Source organism: Neophocaena asiaeorientalis, unplaced genomic scaffold (assembly GCF_003031525.2).
Source record: "Neophocaena asiaeorientalis asiaeorientalis breed wild unplaced genomic scaffold, Neophocaena_asiaeorientalis_V1.1 scaffold249, whole genome shotgun sequence".
Lineage (NCBI taxonomy): Eukaryota > Metazoa > Chordata > Mammalia > Artiodactyla > Phocoenidae > Neophocaena > Neophocaena asiaeorientalis.
This window is the reverse complement of record NW_020172625.1, coordinates 59,465-76,514: the sequence shown is the minus strand read 5'-3', so window position 1 is coordinate 76,514 and position 17,050 is coordinate 59,465. Positions and strand designations below refer to the sequence as shown.

The following is a 17,050-nucleotide window of genomic DNA, read 5'->3' as shown; positions in this document are numbered from 1 at the left end:
GCCAATCTCCAACCTGGGATGAGTGGCGATATTACTGCTCTTTAGGCTTTTTATATTTTCCCAGAACCTCATAATTACAAGGTTACCATCACCATACCCTTTTGACAGAGATGGGTGACAAACTCTGATTGCCCTGCTTTGCTGGAGGTGGAAGGAAGGCACAGAATGATTAAGTGACTCACCCTCTGTCTACCAAAAGCAGTGGACTGGCAGAGACTAGAAATTCATGAACTTTCAAGTTGCAGACCTGAGCTCAGGACAGTAGGGCTCTGCTGGAGCATACAGATGCTCTGCTTTGTTTGTTTGTTTTTATTCTGGAATAGACGTAAAACACTCATGATTGCATTCTTTCTGAACGATTCACTGCTGTTAGTGCTAACGCAACTGGATAAAAGACAGAAAGTTCTATCTACTTCAACAAACCACCTAAGAAAATTCTGTGTGGGCAGGCAATGAGGTATATGGGGAGAGCACGGATTTTAAAGAAAGAGATACTCGTCTTTGTTTTGTGAGCAAAAATTTTTCTAGGTATTAAGCAAGCACAGAAAGGATAAAGATGTATAAGAATCAGTTCCACTCATAGCTCCACAAGATACTTAATTCTCTGAGTTTCGGTCTTCTCCTGTGTACAATGTGATCTACAGACTTGTCCACAATGTTCTTGCAATGATGATGTGTGATGAGAAATGGCAGTTACTCCCATTATGGCTCCTCAATCAATTAGCACCTTCCCCTCTTTTTTTTTTTTTTGCAGTACGCGGGCCTCCCACTGCTGTGGCCTCTCCCGTTGCAGAGCACAGGCTCCGGACGCGCAGGCTCAGCGGCCATGGCTCACGGGCCCAGCCGCTCTGCGGCATGTGGGATCCTCCCGGACCGGGGCACGAACCTGCGTCCCCTGCATTGGCAGGCGGACACTCAACCACTGTGCCACCAGGGAAGCCCAGCACCTTCCCCTATTTTGCCTCCTCCCTCTAGATGAAGGAAAAAGGCATTCCCTACCCACACACTGTACCATCTACACCCAGAGCCCCCTGCTACTCACCATCATCCAATGACCACAGGCTACTAAAGCAGGTGGTCTATTATCCATGGGGGTACAGGACCCCCGGGATCTCTAGTTCCAGCCTCACTAATGATATGTTGTATTGTAAGGAATGAACAACTGACGCTGTGTCTCCACCCATAATAGTAGGACTAATTAAATTGTCCCAGGGAATATTCTGGAATGAAGGGTCATAAAATGTAGACTAAGTGCTATGATGTTTAGCGAGCTGTCTTCCAAGTCACACACAAATCTCTCTAGTCCTCTGAACAAACACTTCAGCCTCCTTGTCCATTAGCTGGTCCCTGTCATGCCACCAGCAGGGTCAACCACAGAAGCCAGAGGATAAGAACAAAGAGACCAAAAGTAGGGAAACAAGGCAGTTTACCAACAAGACAAACGTCTTATCTCAGCTTGTTTCCTTTTCTTACCCCTCAGAGACTTGGAGAATAATATTTTCCAACATCAGGCTTCTGTTTTTAACCAACATTTTTAAAAACCAGGGACTCAGAATGACAAACAAGAGACAAGTTTACACTGAGGTGGTCTGCTGGTGATGCAGAAAGAACTGCGGATGCCAAGATGGGAGATGTGCTTTCAGGTCTGCCTCCACTACCAGTGGGCTGTGTGATGATGGCAGGAGAGTACACTCCTTCAGTGATAAGACTCAGTTTCCCCACCTCTGTGTAAGTCGGCTAAGATAAATTGTCCCCAATATGTTTACAGCACTCAACTCCTATGAATCCTGGAATAACATACACAGAAGCTAACACACAGTATCCACACACGCCTTATATTGACAGTGTTAGGGGCCCATAAGCCCAAGGATTTATTACTATCTTCATGGTTTCTGACAGGGCATTGTTCACTTAGATATAGGAATAAATTTTATCTCCCTAAGAGAAATATAAACTTATGCAAGAACAATGTATTCCAACACAAATGTATCGTTAACAACTTTCCCAGGTATTTCAGATTACAAAAAGATCCAAGGATCACGTTTTGAAAACCTCTGGTCTAGACGTGCATATCCTATGCTATTAACCAGGAAGAGACGAAAGGCAAGAAAAGACACTTTTAATATTTGAAAGAAACCAGTTAACAAAAATGCCACTTAAATGTGATTATTCTCAAAGTGTAGAGGGAAATTTTTGAAATCACAGATTCCCGAGCTGTACTGCTTATCTATGAAATCAGATCTGTAGGAAGGGAGTATAAATGGCCCAGACACAGGTATATTTGCAAAAACCCCTAAGGCCATGCTGCTGATGGCCCAGGTTTTGGAAACCACTGTTAGAAAGAAAGCAAAGCCTCAGCCGCCAAGTTTGGCAAGTATGTCAGTCCCCCGCCTCAGTGCCCAGCAGAAGTCATCTCTCCTTCTTACTTGTGAACATCTGTGATAATCGTCGTGGAGAGTGGGCTTGTTTGTTAATGGGGGGAAGAAGAGCTATTTACCTAGTTTGCAAGCCAGGGGAGAGCTTAATTAATGTCAGAGCAGATACCATTTCCTCCTCTCTCCTTGCCCTAGGAACTCATAGGGATGACGAGAGGATTTTAATTAATGTTTGAGAAGCATTCTGAGGTCCCTGGATGAGAGGCTGCGGAGAAGGGTGCAGCATGATTATTGCTGTTATTAATAGTAGTTGTATTAATAGAAATAATGAAGTTCTCTAAAGGGATTTTTTAGAAAATCTATGACATCCATCGCCAGTGTATTTTTGTGGCAAAAGTTTTGGAGAGAATGAAAGAAAAAGGGAAAGAGATATAAGGAAAATTAAAAACGTTTTTTTCCCTTTTTTTTTTTTTTAACCCATTAGAACTAGATAACATTTTGAGGTTCTAGTATAAGAACGCTATGAAGAGTTCTTATACATTTCCAAGGTAAATGAAAATACAACTATTAATTTCTATGATACAGTGAAAGATTCTGGAGAAATACAGTTATGAGGCAAAGAACTCGGGGCTGGGAAATAGATGTTTTGAATTTGGGGCTTATCATTTGCAACTTACTGACTTACCATTTACTAATCATTTAACCTTGCACAAGTCACACTGTCTAAGTTTCTTTATTGGTAAAACTGGGAGATATTGAAATATGTTCTACTCAACTCACAGACTAATGAAGATGGAGGGAAATGGAAATGATAAATGTGGGAAAATTTTATGCCTGTAAGTTATACAGATGTTACTGATGATGATGATGATAATGAGGACAATGATTCCACTAAGAATCAAACTGCAAGATGTAGAAAGGAATGTACATTTCTTATGGATTTTTTAAACATATTTTTTGTGTTATGAAGTAAAATTATTCTACAAGGCTCACAATAAAAAGCAGCTTCCATTCCAGTCCTTATTTCAAGAGATGCTCCTTTTCAAGTCTTTAGCTGTTTCTTTTGATGTTTATCTTTAGATTGCTAATTAATATGGTTGAACTGTTATATCTTGCTTTGTACAAATAGTTATTCATTTCCTATTATAATAGATATATTAACTTTCTTATACTACCACCCTCACTTACCTCCCTCCTTTCTATGGATATAGTCAGATTTACCTTTGTTGAAACTAATATTTACAACTTACATCATTACTACTGCAGAAATATTGTTTATTTCTAACCAACTAGTATACTGTTATTACATTTCCTCTCATGCAGCTCCTTGTTTTTCTTAGGGTTATTAATTGCCTAACATTCTTTTTTTAACTTCCTTAGATTTCTATCTACTTCACACTCATTCTTTCTATATATTCTTGTAGAGCTTTTAACCTCTTCTTAATACTGCTGTGTTTTCTACATTGTCAAATGCATCAGATAATACAGTATTTTTTTTTTCATAGACACTTCCCTCCTGGAGTCTCCAGTCTTCCTACTGTAATTGAACCATGTCAGACCATGAAAACAGTAATAAATCCTTAGACCTATGATCCTTCAACATTGTGAATATAAGGCATGTGTGGATTCTATGCATTAGCTCCTATGTATGTTGTTCCAGAATTCATAAGACTTTAGATTTAGTAAGCATATTGGGGACAATTTATTCCTAGCATACTCATAATATGGAGATGGGGAAACTGAGACACAGAGAGTACATTCTCTGGAAGTGGAAGCAGACCTGAAATCACATATCTCAGCTTTAGTTTTGCTAAAAGTGACTGATCACCAGTACTTCTATCATTTGTATTATAAATGACAAATATATTAAAAAGCTGCCACCAAGAATACTATACCCAGCAAAGCTTTCCTTCAGAAATGAAGGAGGAATAAAGATATTCCCAAAACAAAAAAAGCTAAGTTCATTACCACTAGATCTGCCTTACAAGAAATGCTATCTAGAGATTATTATACTAAGTGAAGTAAGTCAGACAAAGACAAATATCATATAATATCACTTATATGTGGAATCTAAATTTTTTAAATGAAACAGAAAACAGAAACAGACTCACAGATATCAAAAACAAACTTATGGTTTACAAAACAGACTCACAGATATCAAAAACAAACTTATGGTTACCAAAGGGGAAAGGTGGGGGTGGGGGAGGGATAAATCAGGAGCTTGGGATTAACATACACACACTACTATATATAAAATAGATAACCAACAAGGACCTACTGTATAGCACAGGGAACTCTACTCAATATTCTGTAAAAACCTACATGGGAAAAAAAAAAACTGAAAAAGAATGAATATATGTATATGTATAACTGAAACACTTTGCTGTACACCTGAAACTAACACAACATTGTAAATCAACTATACTCCAATAAAATTTTTAAAAAAAGAAATGCTAAAAGGAGTTCAAGTTGAAACGAAAGAACACCAATAACATGAAAATACATAAAAGTATAAAAACTCATTGATAAAGGTTAATATATAGTGAAATTCACTATACCCTATTACTGTAACAGTGGTGTGTAAAGTGCTTTTATATTAGTATAAAAGTTAAAGAATATTAAAAATACCTATTGCTCCAATAATGTGTTAATGAGTACACAACATAAAAAGAGGTAAAGTATGACATTAACAGCATAAAATGTGGGTAAGGAGAAGTAAAAAGGTCGGGCTTTTGTATAAGATTGAAGGTCAGGGTTTTTTTTTTCTTTTTGTGGTATGCAGGCCTCTCACCGTTGTGGCCTCTCCGGTTCCGGAGCACAGGCTCTGGACACACAGGCTCAGCAGCCATGGCTCACGGGCCCAGCCACTCCATGGCATGTGGGATCCTCCCAGACTGGGGCACGAACCCATGTCGCCTGCACTGGCAGGCGGACCCTCAACCACTGCACCACCAGGGAAGCCCTGAAGGTCAGTTTTTATTAGCTTACCATAGACTGTTATATCTATAAGCTGTTTTATGTAAGCCTCATGGTAACCAAAAAAAAACCCCCAAAACCCTAAAGTAGATACACAAAAGATAAGAAGAATGGAATTAAACCATACCACTAAAAAAATAAATAAATCACAAGGGAAGACTGCAAAAGAGGAAGGAACAAAAAAAAACTAAACAGGGGGCTTCCCTGGTGGCGCAGTGGTTAAGAATCTGCCTGCCAATGCTGGGGACACGGGTTCGTGCCCCAGTCGGGGAAGATCCCACATGCCGCGGAGCTAAAAAAAAAAAAACTAAACAGGAAACAACAAAATGGCAACAGTAATTTTTATCAAAAATTAGTAATATTTTTTAACTATCAAAAATTACTTTAAATGTAAATGGAATAAATTCTCCACTCAAAAAACACAGGGTGGCTAGGTGAATTTTTTAAAAAGATTCAACAATATGTTGCCTTGTAAGAGATTCACTTTAACCTTAGAGACACAATAGGCTGAAAGTAAAGTGATGGAACAAAATATTCCATGCAAATGGTAACCAAAAGAGAGTAAGAGTGTCCATACATATATCAGATAAAAGAAACTTCCCATCAAACATCAGTCACAAGAGACTAAGAAGATCATTATATTGTGATAAAGGGATCAATTCAAGAGGGCATAAAAATTATATGTTTAAAGCAAATATTAGACAAACAATAGACAGCATTACTATAATATTACAGAACTTCAGCACCCCACTTTCAACACTGGAAAGATCATCCAGATAGAAAACCATAAGGAAACACTCGACTTAAACTATACTTTATACCAAATGGACCAAACGGACTTATAAAGAACCTTTCATCTAACGGAACCAGAACACACATTCTTCTCAAACTCATATGGAACATTCTCCAGAATAGATATGTTGGGACACAAAGCAAGCCTGAATACATTTAAGAAGACTGAGATCATATCAAATATCTTTTCTGACCAAAGTGGTATGAAACTACAAATCAGTAAGAGGAAAAAACCTGGTAAATTCACAAATACAGGGAAATTAAACAACACACTCTTGAACAAGCAATGGATCAAAGAAGAAATCAAAAGATATATCAGAAAGTATTTTGAAACAAATGAAAATGAAAACATTCCAAAACATATGGGATGCAGCAAAACAGTTCTAAAAGGGAAGTTTATAGAAATAAATGCTTAAATTTAGAAGAAAGAAAGATCTCAAATAAACTACTTTACACTTCAAGGAATTTTTTAAAAAGAAAAATTAAGTCCAAAGTTAGCAGAAGGAAATAATAAAGATTAGAGCAGAAAAACAAATGAAATAGAGTAGAAAAACAATAGAAAAAAAAATCAATGAAACTGAGCTGTTTTTTGAAATAAGAAAATTGACAAAACTTTAGCTAGACTTAATCAAGAAAAAAGAGAAAAGAATAAACAAAGCTATAAATGAAAGAGGAGACATTACAATTGACACCACAGAAATACAAAGGATTAAAAGAGGTTACTATGAACAATTATATTCCAACAAGTTGGATAACCTAGAAGAAAATTATTAAGTGTCTAGAAACATACAACCTATTAAGACAATGAGGAAGAAATGGAAAATCTGAACATACCAATAATGACTAAGGAGATTGAATCAGTAATCAAAAACTTCCAACAAAGAAAGACCCAGGACTAGATGGCTTCACTGGTGAATTCTACCAAACATTTAAAGCAGAATTAATGCCAATCCTTCTCAAACTCTTCCAAAAACTGAAAAGGGGTGAACACTTCCAAACTCATTTTACAAGGCCATCATTATATCATTACTATCATCGTTACCTTACCAAAGCCAGGTAAAGACACAGAGAAGGAAACTATAGTCAATATTCCCAATGAATATAGATGGAAAAATTCTCAGCAAAATACTAGCAAATCAAATTCAATATCATATTAAAAGGATCATACACCATGAACAAGTGGGGTTCAATACATGCAAATAAATAACATATACCACATTAATAGGATGAAGGATAAAATTCATATGATCCTCTCAATAGATGCAGAAAACATCAAATCTTTTCATGATTAAAGCTGTCAACAAATTGGATATAGAAGGAACATACTTCAACATAATAAAGGCTATATATGACAAACCCATAGATAACATCATATTCAATGGTGAAGAGTTGAAAGCTTTTCCTCTGAGACCAGGAACAAGACAAGGTATCCACTCTCACCACTCTATTCAACATAGTAATAGAAATGTTAGCCAGAGTAATTAGGCAAGGGAAAAAAAGGTATACAAATTGGAGAGGAAGAAGTAAAACTGCATCTGTTTGCTAATAACATAATCTTATATATAGAAAACCCTAAAGATTCTACCAAAAACTGTTAGCACTAATAAACAAATTCAGTGAAGTTGCAGGATACAAAATCAACATACAAAAATTAGCTGAGAAAGAAATAATATCTGCAAGAGAAATAAAGAAAATGATCCCACTTATAATACTTTCAAAAACAATAAAATATTAAGGAATATATTTAACCAAGGAGATGAAAGATATATCCACTGAAAACTATAAGACTCTGATGAAAAAAACTGAAGGCACAAACAGAATGATATCCCTTGTTCATGGATCAGAAGAATTAATATTGTTAAAATGTGCATATTACACAAAGCCATCCATAGATTCAATGCAATCCCTATCAAAATTCCAATGGTATTTTTCACAGAAATAGAAAAGACAATCCTAAAATTTGTACAGGACAATAAATGACCTCAAATAGACAAAGCAATCTTGAGAAGGAAGAACAAAGCTGAGAACATCACATTTCCTGCTTTCAAACTATACACCAAAACTATCATAATGAAACAGTATGACAATGGCATGAAAACAGACACACAGACCAATGGAACAAAACTGAAAGCCCAGAAACAGGGACTTCCCTGGTGGTCCAGTGGTTAAGACTCCACGCTCCCAATGCTGGGGGCCCAGATTTGATTCCTGGTCAGGGAACTAGATCCTGCATGCCACAACAAAGATCCCACATGCCGCAATAAAGATCCCACATGCTGCAAACAAAGATCCCGCATGCTGCAATGAAGAGCCAGTGCAGCCAAATAAATATTTTTTAAAATAAAATAAAATAAATTGTGTTGGGAAAACCAAATATCCATATGCAAAAGAATAAAACTGGACCTTTGTCTTGCATGACTCACAAAAATTAACTCAAAATTAATTAAACACTTAAGACCTGATGTAAAACTCCTAGAAGGGAACACAGAGAAAAAAGTTCTTTGACATTGGTCTTGGTAACAATTTTTTGTATCTGACAACAATGTTTTGTGTATGATACCAAAAGCACAAGCAACAAAAGCAAAAACAAACGGACGAGACTATATCAAACAAAGCAGCTTCTGCACAGCAGCAGAAATCAACAAACTGAAGAGGCAACCTATACAATGGGAGTAAACAGAAACAAGCCATGTATCTGATAAGGGGTTAATATTCAAAATGCATAAGAAACTCATAAAACTCAATAGCACACACACACACAAAATATAATCCAAATTAAAAGTGGGCAGAGGACCTTAAGACATACAAATGGCCAATAAGTATATGAAAAGATGCTTTAAATCGTTAATTACATGGAAATGCAAATCAAAGTCACAATGATATATCACCTCACACCTGCTAGAATGGCTATTATCAAAATGACAAGCAATAACAAATGATGGCAAGGATGTGGAAAAAAGGGAACTCTGGGGTACTGTAGGAGGGAACGTTAATTGGTGCAGCCATTATGGAAAACAGTATGGTGGTTCCTCAAAAGATTAAAAATAGAACTGCCATATGATCCAAAGTCCTATTTTGGGGTATATTTCTGAAAGAAATGGAATTACAATCTCAAAGAGTTATCTTCACTCCCATGTTCACTGCAGCATTATTCACAATAGCCAAGACATGGAAACAACCTAAAAGTCCATCAACAGATGAATGGATAAAGAAAATGTGGTATACATACATATACATATAAAGGAATATTACTGGGCCATAAGAAGGAAGGAAATCCTGCCATTTTTGACAACATGGATGGACCGTGAGTGCATAATGCTATGTGACATACGTCAGACAGAGAAAGAACAAATACTATATAAATCTTTAAAAGCCAAACAAACAGAAACAGAGAGTAGAATAGTGGTTGCCAGGGGCTTGGAGTTGGGGAAAATAGGGAGATGTTGGTCAAAAGGTATAAACTTCCAGTTATAAGATAATTAAGTTCTGGGGGCTCAAATGTAAAGCATGGTGACTATAATTAACAATACTGTATTATAATCTTGAAAACTGCTAAGAGAGTAAATCTTAAATGCTCTCACAACAAAAGAAAATGATAATTATGTTAGGTGATGGATGTGTTAACTAACCTTACTGTGGTAATTATTTTACAACATATACATGTATCATGTCATTAGGCTGTACACCTCAAACTCACAATGTTATATGTATATTATATCTCAATAAAGCTGGGAAATTTTATTACAAAGCTACAGTAATCAAGACAATGTAGTGCTTACATAAGAATAAACATATATATCAATAGAACTGAGAGTACAGAAATAACTTCTTACATTTTTGCAAGGGTCAATTCAATGCATGGGGAGGGGTGGGAAAGGTGTTGAAATAACTGAGTATCTACATGCAAAAGAGTAAAGTTGTACCCTGACCTCACAAAAGATATAAATATTAACTTAAAATGAATCATAGACTTAAATGGAATCTCTAAGGCTATAAAACTCTTAGTCAAAATCTTCAGAGTAAATCTCTTCAATCTTTGATTTGGCAATGGTTTCTTGGAAATGACCCCAAAAGCACAAGCAAAAAAAGAAAAACAAATTGGACATTACCAAAATTAAAACGTTTTGTGCATCAAAAGCACCCTATCAATAGACTTACTGTGGTGATCACTTCTCAGTATACATAAATATTAAATCATTATGTTGTACACCTGAAACCAATATAATATCAGTTATGCCTCAATTTTTTTTAAAAAAAAGCACACTGTCAAGGGAGTGAAAAGACAATCCACAGAAAATGAGAAAATATTTACAAATCTTTTATCTGATAAATGTCTTGAATGCAGAATATATAAAAGACTTGGAAATCCACCATTAAAAGACAAATAACCCAAGCAAAGGATCTGAATAACCATTCTTCCAAGAAGATATTCTCCCAAGGAATGTTCAACATCAGTAGGTGAAATACAAATCAAAACCAAAGACCAAAGATACTACTTCATATCCACTGGGATTGCTTAAAAAAAACACAACCAATAACAAGTGCTGGCAAGGATGTAGAGAAATTGGAAGCTTCATGAATTGTTCATGGAATTGTAAAATGATGCAACCACTTTAGAAAACAGTTTGGCAGTTTCACAGAAAGTTAAACATAGTGTTTCCATATGACCCAGAATTCTATTCCTAGATACATGCCCAAGAGAACTGAAAACACATGTCCACACAAAAACCTCTGCACAAATGCTCATAGGAACATTACTCATAATAGCCAAAATAGTGAAAACCTTAATACCGTCAACTGATGAATGCAAAAATAAATTCTACCCATACAATGGAATATTATTCAGCCATACAAAGGAATAAAACATTGATGTTATTATTCAGCCATTAAAAAGGCATAAAATGATGATATAAGCTATCAGTATTTCAATGATGAACACGAAATATGCTAAGTGCAAGAAGTTAGTCACAAAAGGCCATATATTGTATGATTTCATTTTTATTAAGTGGCCAGAATGGTAAAGCCATAGGGAGAGAAAGCAGGTTAGTAGTTGTCAGGAGCTGGGGGAATGAGAGAATGGGGAGTTAGTACTAATGGAGCTTGATTTTGAGGTGATGTAAATGTTCTAGAATGAGACAGTGGTTACTCATAACCTGTGAGCACATAATAGACCATTAAATTGTACACTTAAAAAAAAGGCTCACACAGCATATGCTATGACATATATCAAAACCTACTCAGAAATTATGAAAAGATAGCAATATTCTGTGTTAGTAAAGATGTGTAATAAAATTAGTTTCTTAATAACAGGTAAATATGCTTTATTAAAATTACTATAGTAAACATCTTTTTAACCTAAAACACTACTGGTGCTGAATAAATTTGCCTTACTGAATGATATTTTGTTTCATTTTTACTATCTAGACCCCTTCAGAGAACATCTTTAGAAAAAAGAATCTTCATCCTTAGCTTATCCTTCTCAATTGTCTAAAAAGTACGTGTATCTGTAAGTATGTATACTGGAAAAGAACAAAAAAGGAGACAGAAATTCACTTTATTGGTGTCATCATTTTTACCATTTTTCAGGTGTTTACTGAACTAACTGGTTTGCTTGGGAGTTGTATGGATGTACCACTGAGTTGTAAAACAAAATGCAACTCTCAGACATAGGACTCCAGGACTCCCTTTCTCTCAAGCAGTTCTACACCACAGAAGAACAATGCTGAGGGCACAGTCTACATCTGGAGCTTCCTGCAGATATAATATATTCTAACTAACACTTTCATCAATAACTTTTTTACTCTCGATTATTGTCTAAATTCCAAAAGCAAAACTAGGCATATCAGCTTTCACTCAAAACCTTTGGGAATAAGTTTAGAATCATACTGCCAGAAAGAAGAAAAGGAAAGAATCGAAATTTGAGGCACAGTCACCACTGTAATCAGCATTCTTAAAACTAAATTATAGGGCTTCCCTGGTGGCGCAGTGGTTGAGAGTCCGCCTTCCAATGCAGGGGACGCGGGTTCGTGCCGCAGTCCGGGAGGATCCCACATGCCGCGGAGCGGCTGGGCCCGTGAGCCATGGCCGCTGAGCCTGCGCGTCCGGAGTCTGCGCTCCGCAGCGGGAGAGGCCGCAACAGTGAGAGGCCCACGTAACGCAAAAAAAAAAAAACTAAATTATAAAGAGGAAACAAACTTCACCAATGAAAGTAATAAGGAGAAAGATATTACTTATGGTCATCGAGTGGTTATTATTCTCAAATGTTGGGCCACTGAAATGGTGTCCAATATACACTGATAATCTGGAGGGCTTTGGCTCCTCTAGCTTTTTCAAACGATGACATCATCTCACAAGGGACAAAAAGGAAATGCCACCCATAGAATTACAGCCTTTATTTAATATCCTAAAGCTAACTCAATATTACTGTGATCATTTTGTTGTAGCTACTAGTAATAACTTGCATTTCTACCATGCTGTGTTCAAAGCACTTACACATTTATTTAATTTTATTATCAGAGTCATCATCTAAAGTCAGAAGAGATTAAATATTATTAGTATCATTTTCCAGATAAATCAACTGAAATACAGGTTTAACTTCTTGGCTTGACAACCTAGTTTTCACAGGCCCTTATACCTTTCCCTTCTCGAGACATTTCTTTGTAAAATACCACAAAAATATTTGCAACAGAAACCAGTGACTAATCTAGTCCCTAATAAGCATTTCACCTATTTTTCAAACTAGCTCCTTAGAACAATTTATATCTTTATAATTAATATTTTTTATAAATAACAAAACAGACTTTTAAGTCCAATTATATGCTACAACATACGGTCGCCTAAAGACTAAATACCCGACCTCCAAAGGAAGTTTAAAAGAGCCAGTCACCAACTACTGAAAGCATCTTCAATTTGTGTTTAAGCTTGTCTCTTAGATAACACTATCTTTGTGAGGCATTCTACACCAGAGATTATTTGCACATTTCCCCATAAAAAATGAGCCTAGGTTATGACAAAATGGGACTGATGTCACATTTAATAAATTTATTAAGCAATTATTCTAAAAACTTCAGAGAATGAGAAGGTACTTCAAGACTCCTTTCAGGATAATTTTACTAAAGGAATAGATTCAACAGTATTCATGCACAGCGTGTTTTTGCATTTATTATTATTCAGTAAATATTTATCATTAATTTCTAACTATGGGTCAGGTTTATTCTTGGCACTAACAATATAGCGCTAAACAATAAGAAGGTCTTTGCCCTCAAGGAGCTTACATTACAGCAGATGGAAATGGAAAATAAACAAATTTAAAAGAATATTGGAGACTGGAAGCTTATACAGAGAGAACTAAAATCGGGCAATGTAAGAGAATAATTGAGTAGATATTTTTGAACGGATAGTTAACTCTGCTGAAGGTGATATTTAAACTGATACTTAAATGACCAGGAGAAACAAACTGAGCACAGATATAAAGATCACCACAGGGTTCTAAAATGGAATGAGCTTGTAACTTTTCTAGAAATAGTCTTTGGGTTTTTTTTTTTTTAATCTCTGCCCCCCACCATCTTTTTATGTGTAAACTAATCCTTGTTGAAAGCAATCTATGGCAAAGCACATGTAGTGCACAGAGGCTAGAGATTCTGTAAAACGTTCTACAACACATACAGACACAAAAAGCCCCAGACAAAACAGAATTATCTGGTACAAATTGTCAATAGTGCTAGCATGTAAATAGTGCAGTATTGAGTGCCAAGTCTCAATAGTGAGAAACCACAGTCACTTAAAGCCTAGAGACATCAAAAACACAGGTGAAGTCTCTCATCTCAACCAAAAACTAAACCAAGCGCTCCACTGGCTCAGCCATTACACCTGTGAATTCACCAATACTGCTTAAAAGCAGGAGCCACAAAATGAATAATGAGACCTGCTTATGGACTGCAGTCCTAAAAGACAATCATTAAACCCCTAGGCAGGGAAGAGTGGGAACAGAAAAGGAGTGTGAAGAAACATCAATTCAAAATTAAACTTTCAATCAAAACTCCAAAACGTGAAGAAATGCTAAGAAAACCAGACAAAACAACTAACAATTAGAACATAAATGCACTTCAAATGTAATTATACATACAATCAACAGGAAAACATGATCTACTAAAATTGCTGAATTTCAAATTTCTTAATACAAGGAGACTACAAAGCAATGCCTACAAAGTTTGAAGAAAGAAAGTGTGACATAAGACATAACCAAATTCTGGTCCAAATAAAGGCAAGAGAAAAATAATTTTTTAAATAAAAAATTAAAATATAGTTCTCAAGAGTTTTCTATAGAAATTACCAGAGAATGAACAAAAAACCTGTGGCACAAGAATGAATGTATAATGAATCCATTTTATCATAAAATTAAAATAATGTGGAGGCTGTATAAAAGACTATAAATGGACAAAAAATAGGTAAATAAAGCTGATAGGGGAAGGGAAAATGAGAGACAGGGAATATGCATGTATTTCTTCGTCTCTTATCACCAAGTATCAAAACATATTCTACAGGTATAATAAATCAAGTAATCATGGCATAGATATATTTAAAGACTTAAAGGTAACATTAATAAAAAATAACATAGTCAACAAAAAAATCGCATGGCAAAATAGAAAGATGAACACGAGGTTAACACTGTACTAATTCCATCATTGCTTGTACATAGGAATCAACAGTACAGTTGTCTGCTCACAAACTGGCCCCCATACACAGAGAACGGCAAGGAGAAACCAAAGAAACAGGCCACCCCAGATTAGTAGGTGGCAGGTTAACTAAGCAAGGGAACTCACCAGGCTTGTCTGGGGCAGCAGCACGACGAGTATGAGACAGGCTGGGACCTGGGACCCTGTCCTGCAGTGCTTGCACCTGAACAGACATCTCCTCCAGCAACAGAATTCAAAGAACTTATAAGGGAGCAAACATAACTGCACACATACGCAGTCGGGGCAAGGTATAAACAGTAAGATACAAAAAAAGCCGAAAGCCAACTGCTACTTCGGAGGCGTCCGGAGCAGAAGCAGGGTACTGCGCATGATCCCTGCGCTCAGCACTGCCAATGGGGTGGGCAGACCACGTAAGCCACGCCTCCAGGCCGACCCACCCATCGGCCCCACCCTCACCCCATTTAAAGAACCAGCTCGCCCACGCTACTCAAAGAGTGAGCAAGGGCACCTGTTAGTTGTTTTGCCCTCGTGCTGCACCAAGGGCCCCAATAGAGCCTTGCCTGAATTCCTCGTCTGGCCTGTTATCAATTTCTATTGATTAAGGAGTCCAAGAACCCGGGTCGGTAACGAGTAGATACTCTACACCTGCCTACTAGAAACTTAAAAGTTTATACAGAGGGCTTAAAATGAGGTTTAAGTCACCTGCAGAGTCCAGAGCATCTCAACACATTGCTCTCTCAAGCCTGCGTCTTTGAAAACAGCTCCCACTGTGGGAACAGAGAGCAAGGTGTGCACTGCAAGGACAGGGGAGGGGGTGAGGAATCTTCCATTGCCCTGGTCCAGCTCTAGGGTCAACCAGCAGTCACATCCTCTTGATGACCTCCTACAACCACAGTTAATAAAAATAAAAAAGGAACTGCTAGGACTTCCCTGGGTGGCGCAGTGGTTAAGAATTCGCCTGCCAATGCAGGGCACATGGGTTTGAGCCCTGGTCCGGGAAGATCCCACATGCCACGGAGCAACTAAGCCCGTGCACCACAACTACTGAGCCTGCACTGTAGCGCCCACGAGCCACAACTACTGAAGCCCATGTGCCTAGAGCCCGTGCTCCGCAACAAGAGAAGCCACCGCAATGAGAGGCCCTCGCACCGCAACGAAGAGTAGCCCCCGCTCGCCACAACTAGAGAAAGCCCGCACGCAGCAACGAAGACCCAATGCAGCCTAAAATAAATAAATAAATAATTTTTTAAAAAAAGGAACTGCTAAAACAAAAATATGGTAAGGGGCAGCACAGAGCATAGGGACCTGGGTCTGCAGCCTGCACTCTGCCGATTGGGTGCCTGCCTTGTCCTGCCCACCAGGGCCCTGGGGGCTGTGGGTGGCTGATGTCTGAACACCGTGCACTGCCACGCTCTGCTCTCCCTGCGTAAATTCACGGACAGATGTGAGTGGGTACCAACAGAAAATGGTGTTGGTACAGTGGGAATGAGCAATTTTGCACAGGAAGCTTTGGGAGGTGTTTACCGTAGTCTGCCTGAAGCTGGGACAAAATTGAACCAACGAGAGGAGGTTGGTGCTTTGGAAAGTGTGAAAGCTGCTGGTGAACTCTATTCTCCTCTATCAGGAGAAGTAACTGAAATGAATGAAGCTCTAGCAGAAAACCCAGGACTTGTCAACAAATCTTGTTAAGAAGATGGTTGGCTGATCAAGATGACACTAAGGAATCCTTCAGAACTAGATGAACTAATGAGTGAAGAAGCATATGAGAAATACATAAAATCTATTGAGGAGTGAAAATGGAACCCCTAAATAAACTAGTTTGGAACCAAAAAGAAAAATCTCTGAAAATATTTATACATAGAAATATACAAATCATTATCGTGAAAAAGGGAATATACAAGTGTTGACTTGAAACAGACAGACTGCCAGATACTTCCCCAGCAACGATGGATTTATTCAGGATAGCAGAGAATTGCAATTCAGGGTCTGCAACCATGAGCAAATTCCCCACAGGACAAGGGAAGAAAAACACTTTTATAGAGGGGAAAAGCAAGTTGGGAGCATTATTCTTAACAGAGTCCATGGCTTTTCACTGGCTGAGTCCTTGCCAGGAAAGAAGAGGAGTCTGTCTTCTTCCTGTTGGGCTCTGCTATCTGTTCAGGCCATGAGAGCTCCCCCTGATAGTCTCCCAACTCTATTTAATTGAGATTT

At 37.5% G+C, this 17,050-nt stretch overlaps 1 protein-coding gene across 1 annotated transcript; it reads left to right on the top strand.

The window, feature by feature from the left end:
* Positions 1-15,206: 15,206 nt before the first annotated feature.
* On the top strand, positions 15,207-16,528 carry LOC112395635 (glycine cleavage system H protein, mitochondrial-like). Its single transcript, XM_024738965.1, has 2 exons — positions 15,207-15,349; positions 16,282-16,528. Exons 1-2 carry the CDS (start codon positions 15,207-15,209, stop codon positions 16,526-16,528), a joined length of 390 nt encoding a protein of 129 aa, XP_024594733.1.
* The last annotated feature ends 522 nt before the right edge of the window (positions 16,529-17,050 follow it).

Coding starts and splice junctions, on each gene's coding strand:
- LOC112395635 (XM_024738965.1), top strand. CDS start 15,207: ATGATCCCTGCGCTCAGCACTGCCAATGGGGTGGGCAGACCACGTAAG. Junction 15,350..16,281: donor AAGAGTGAGCAAGGGCACCT/GTTAGTTGTTTT, acceptor ATTCACGGACAG/ATGTGAGTGGGTACCAACAG.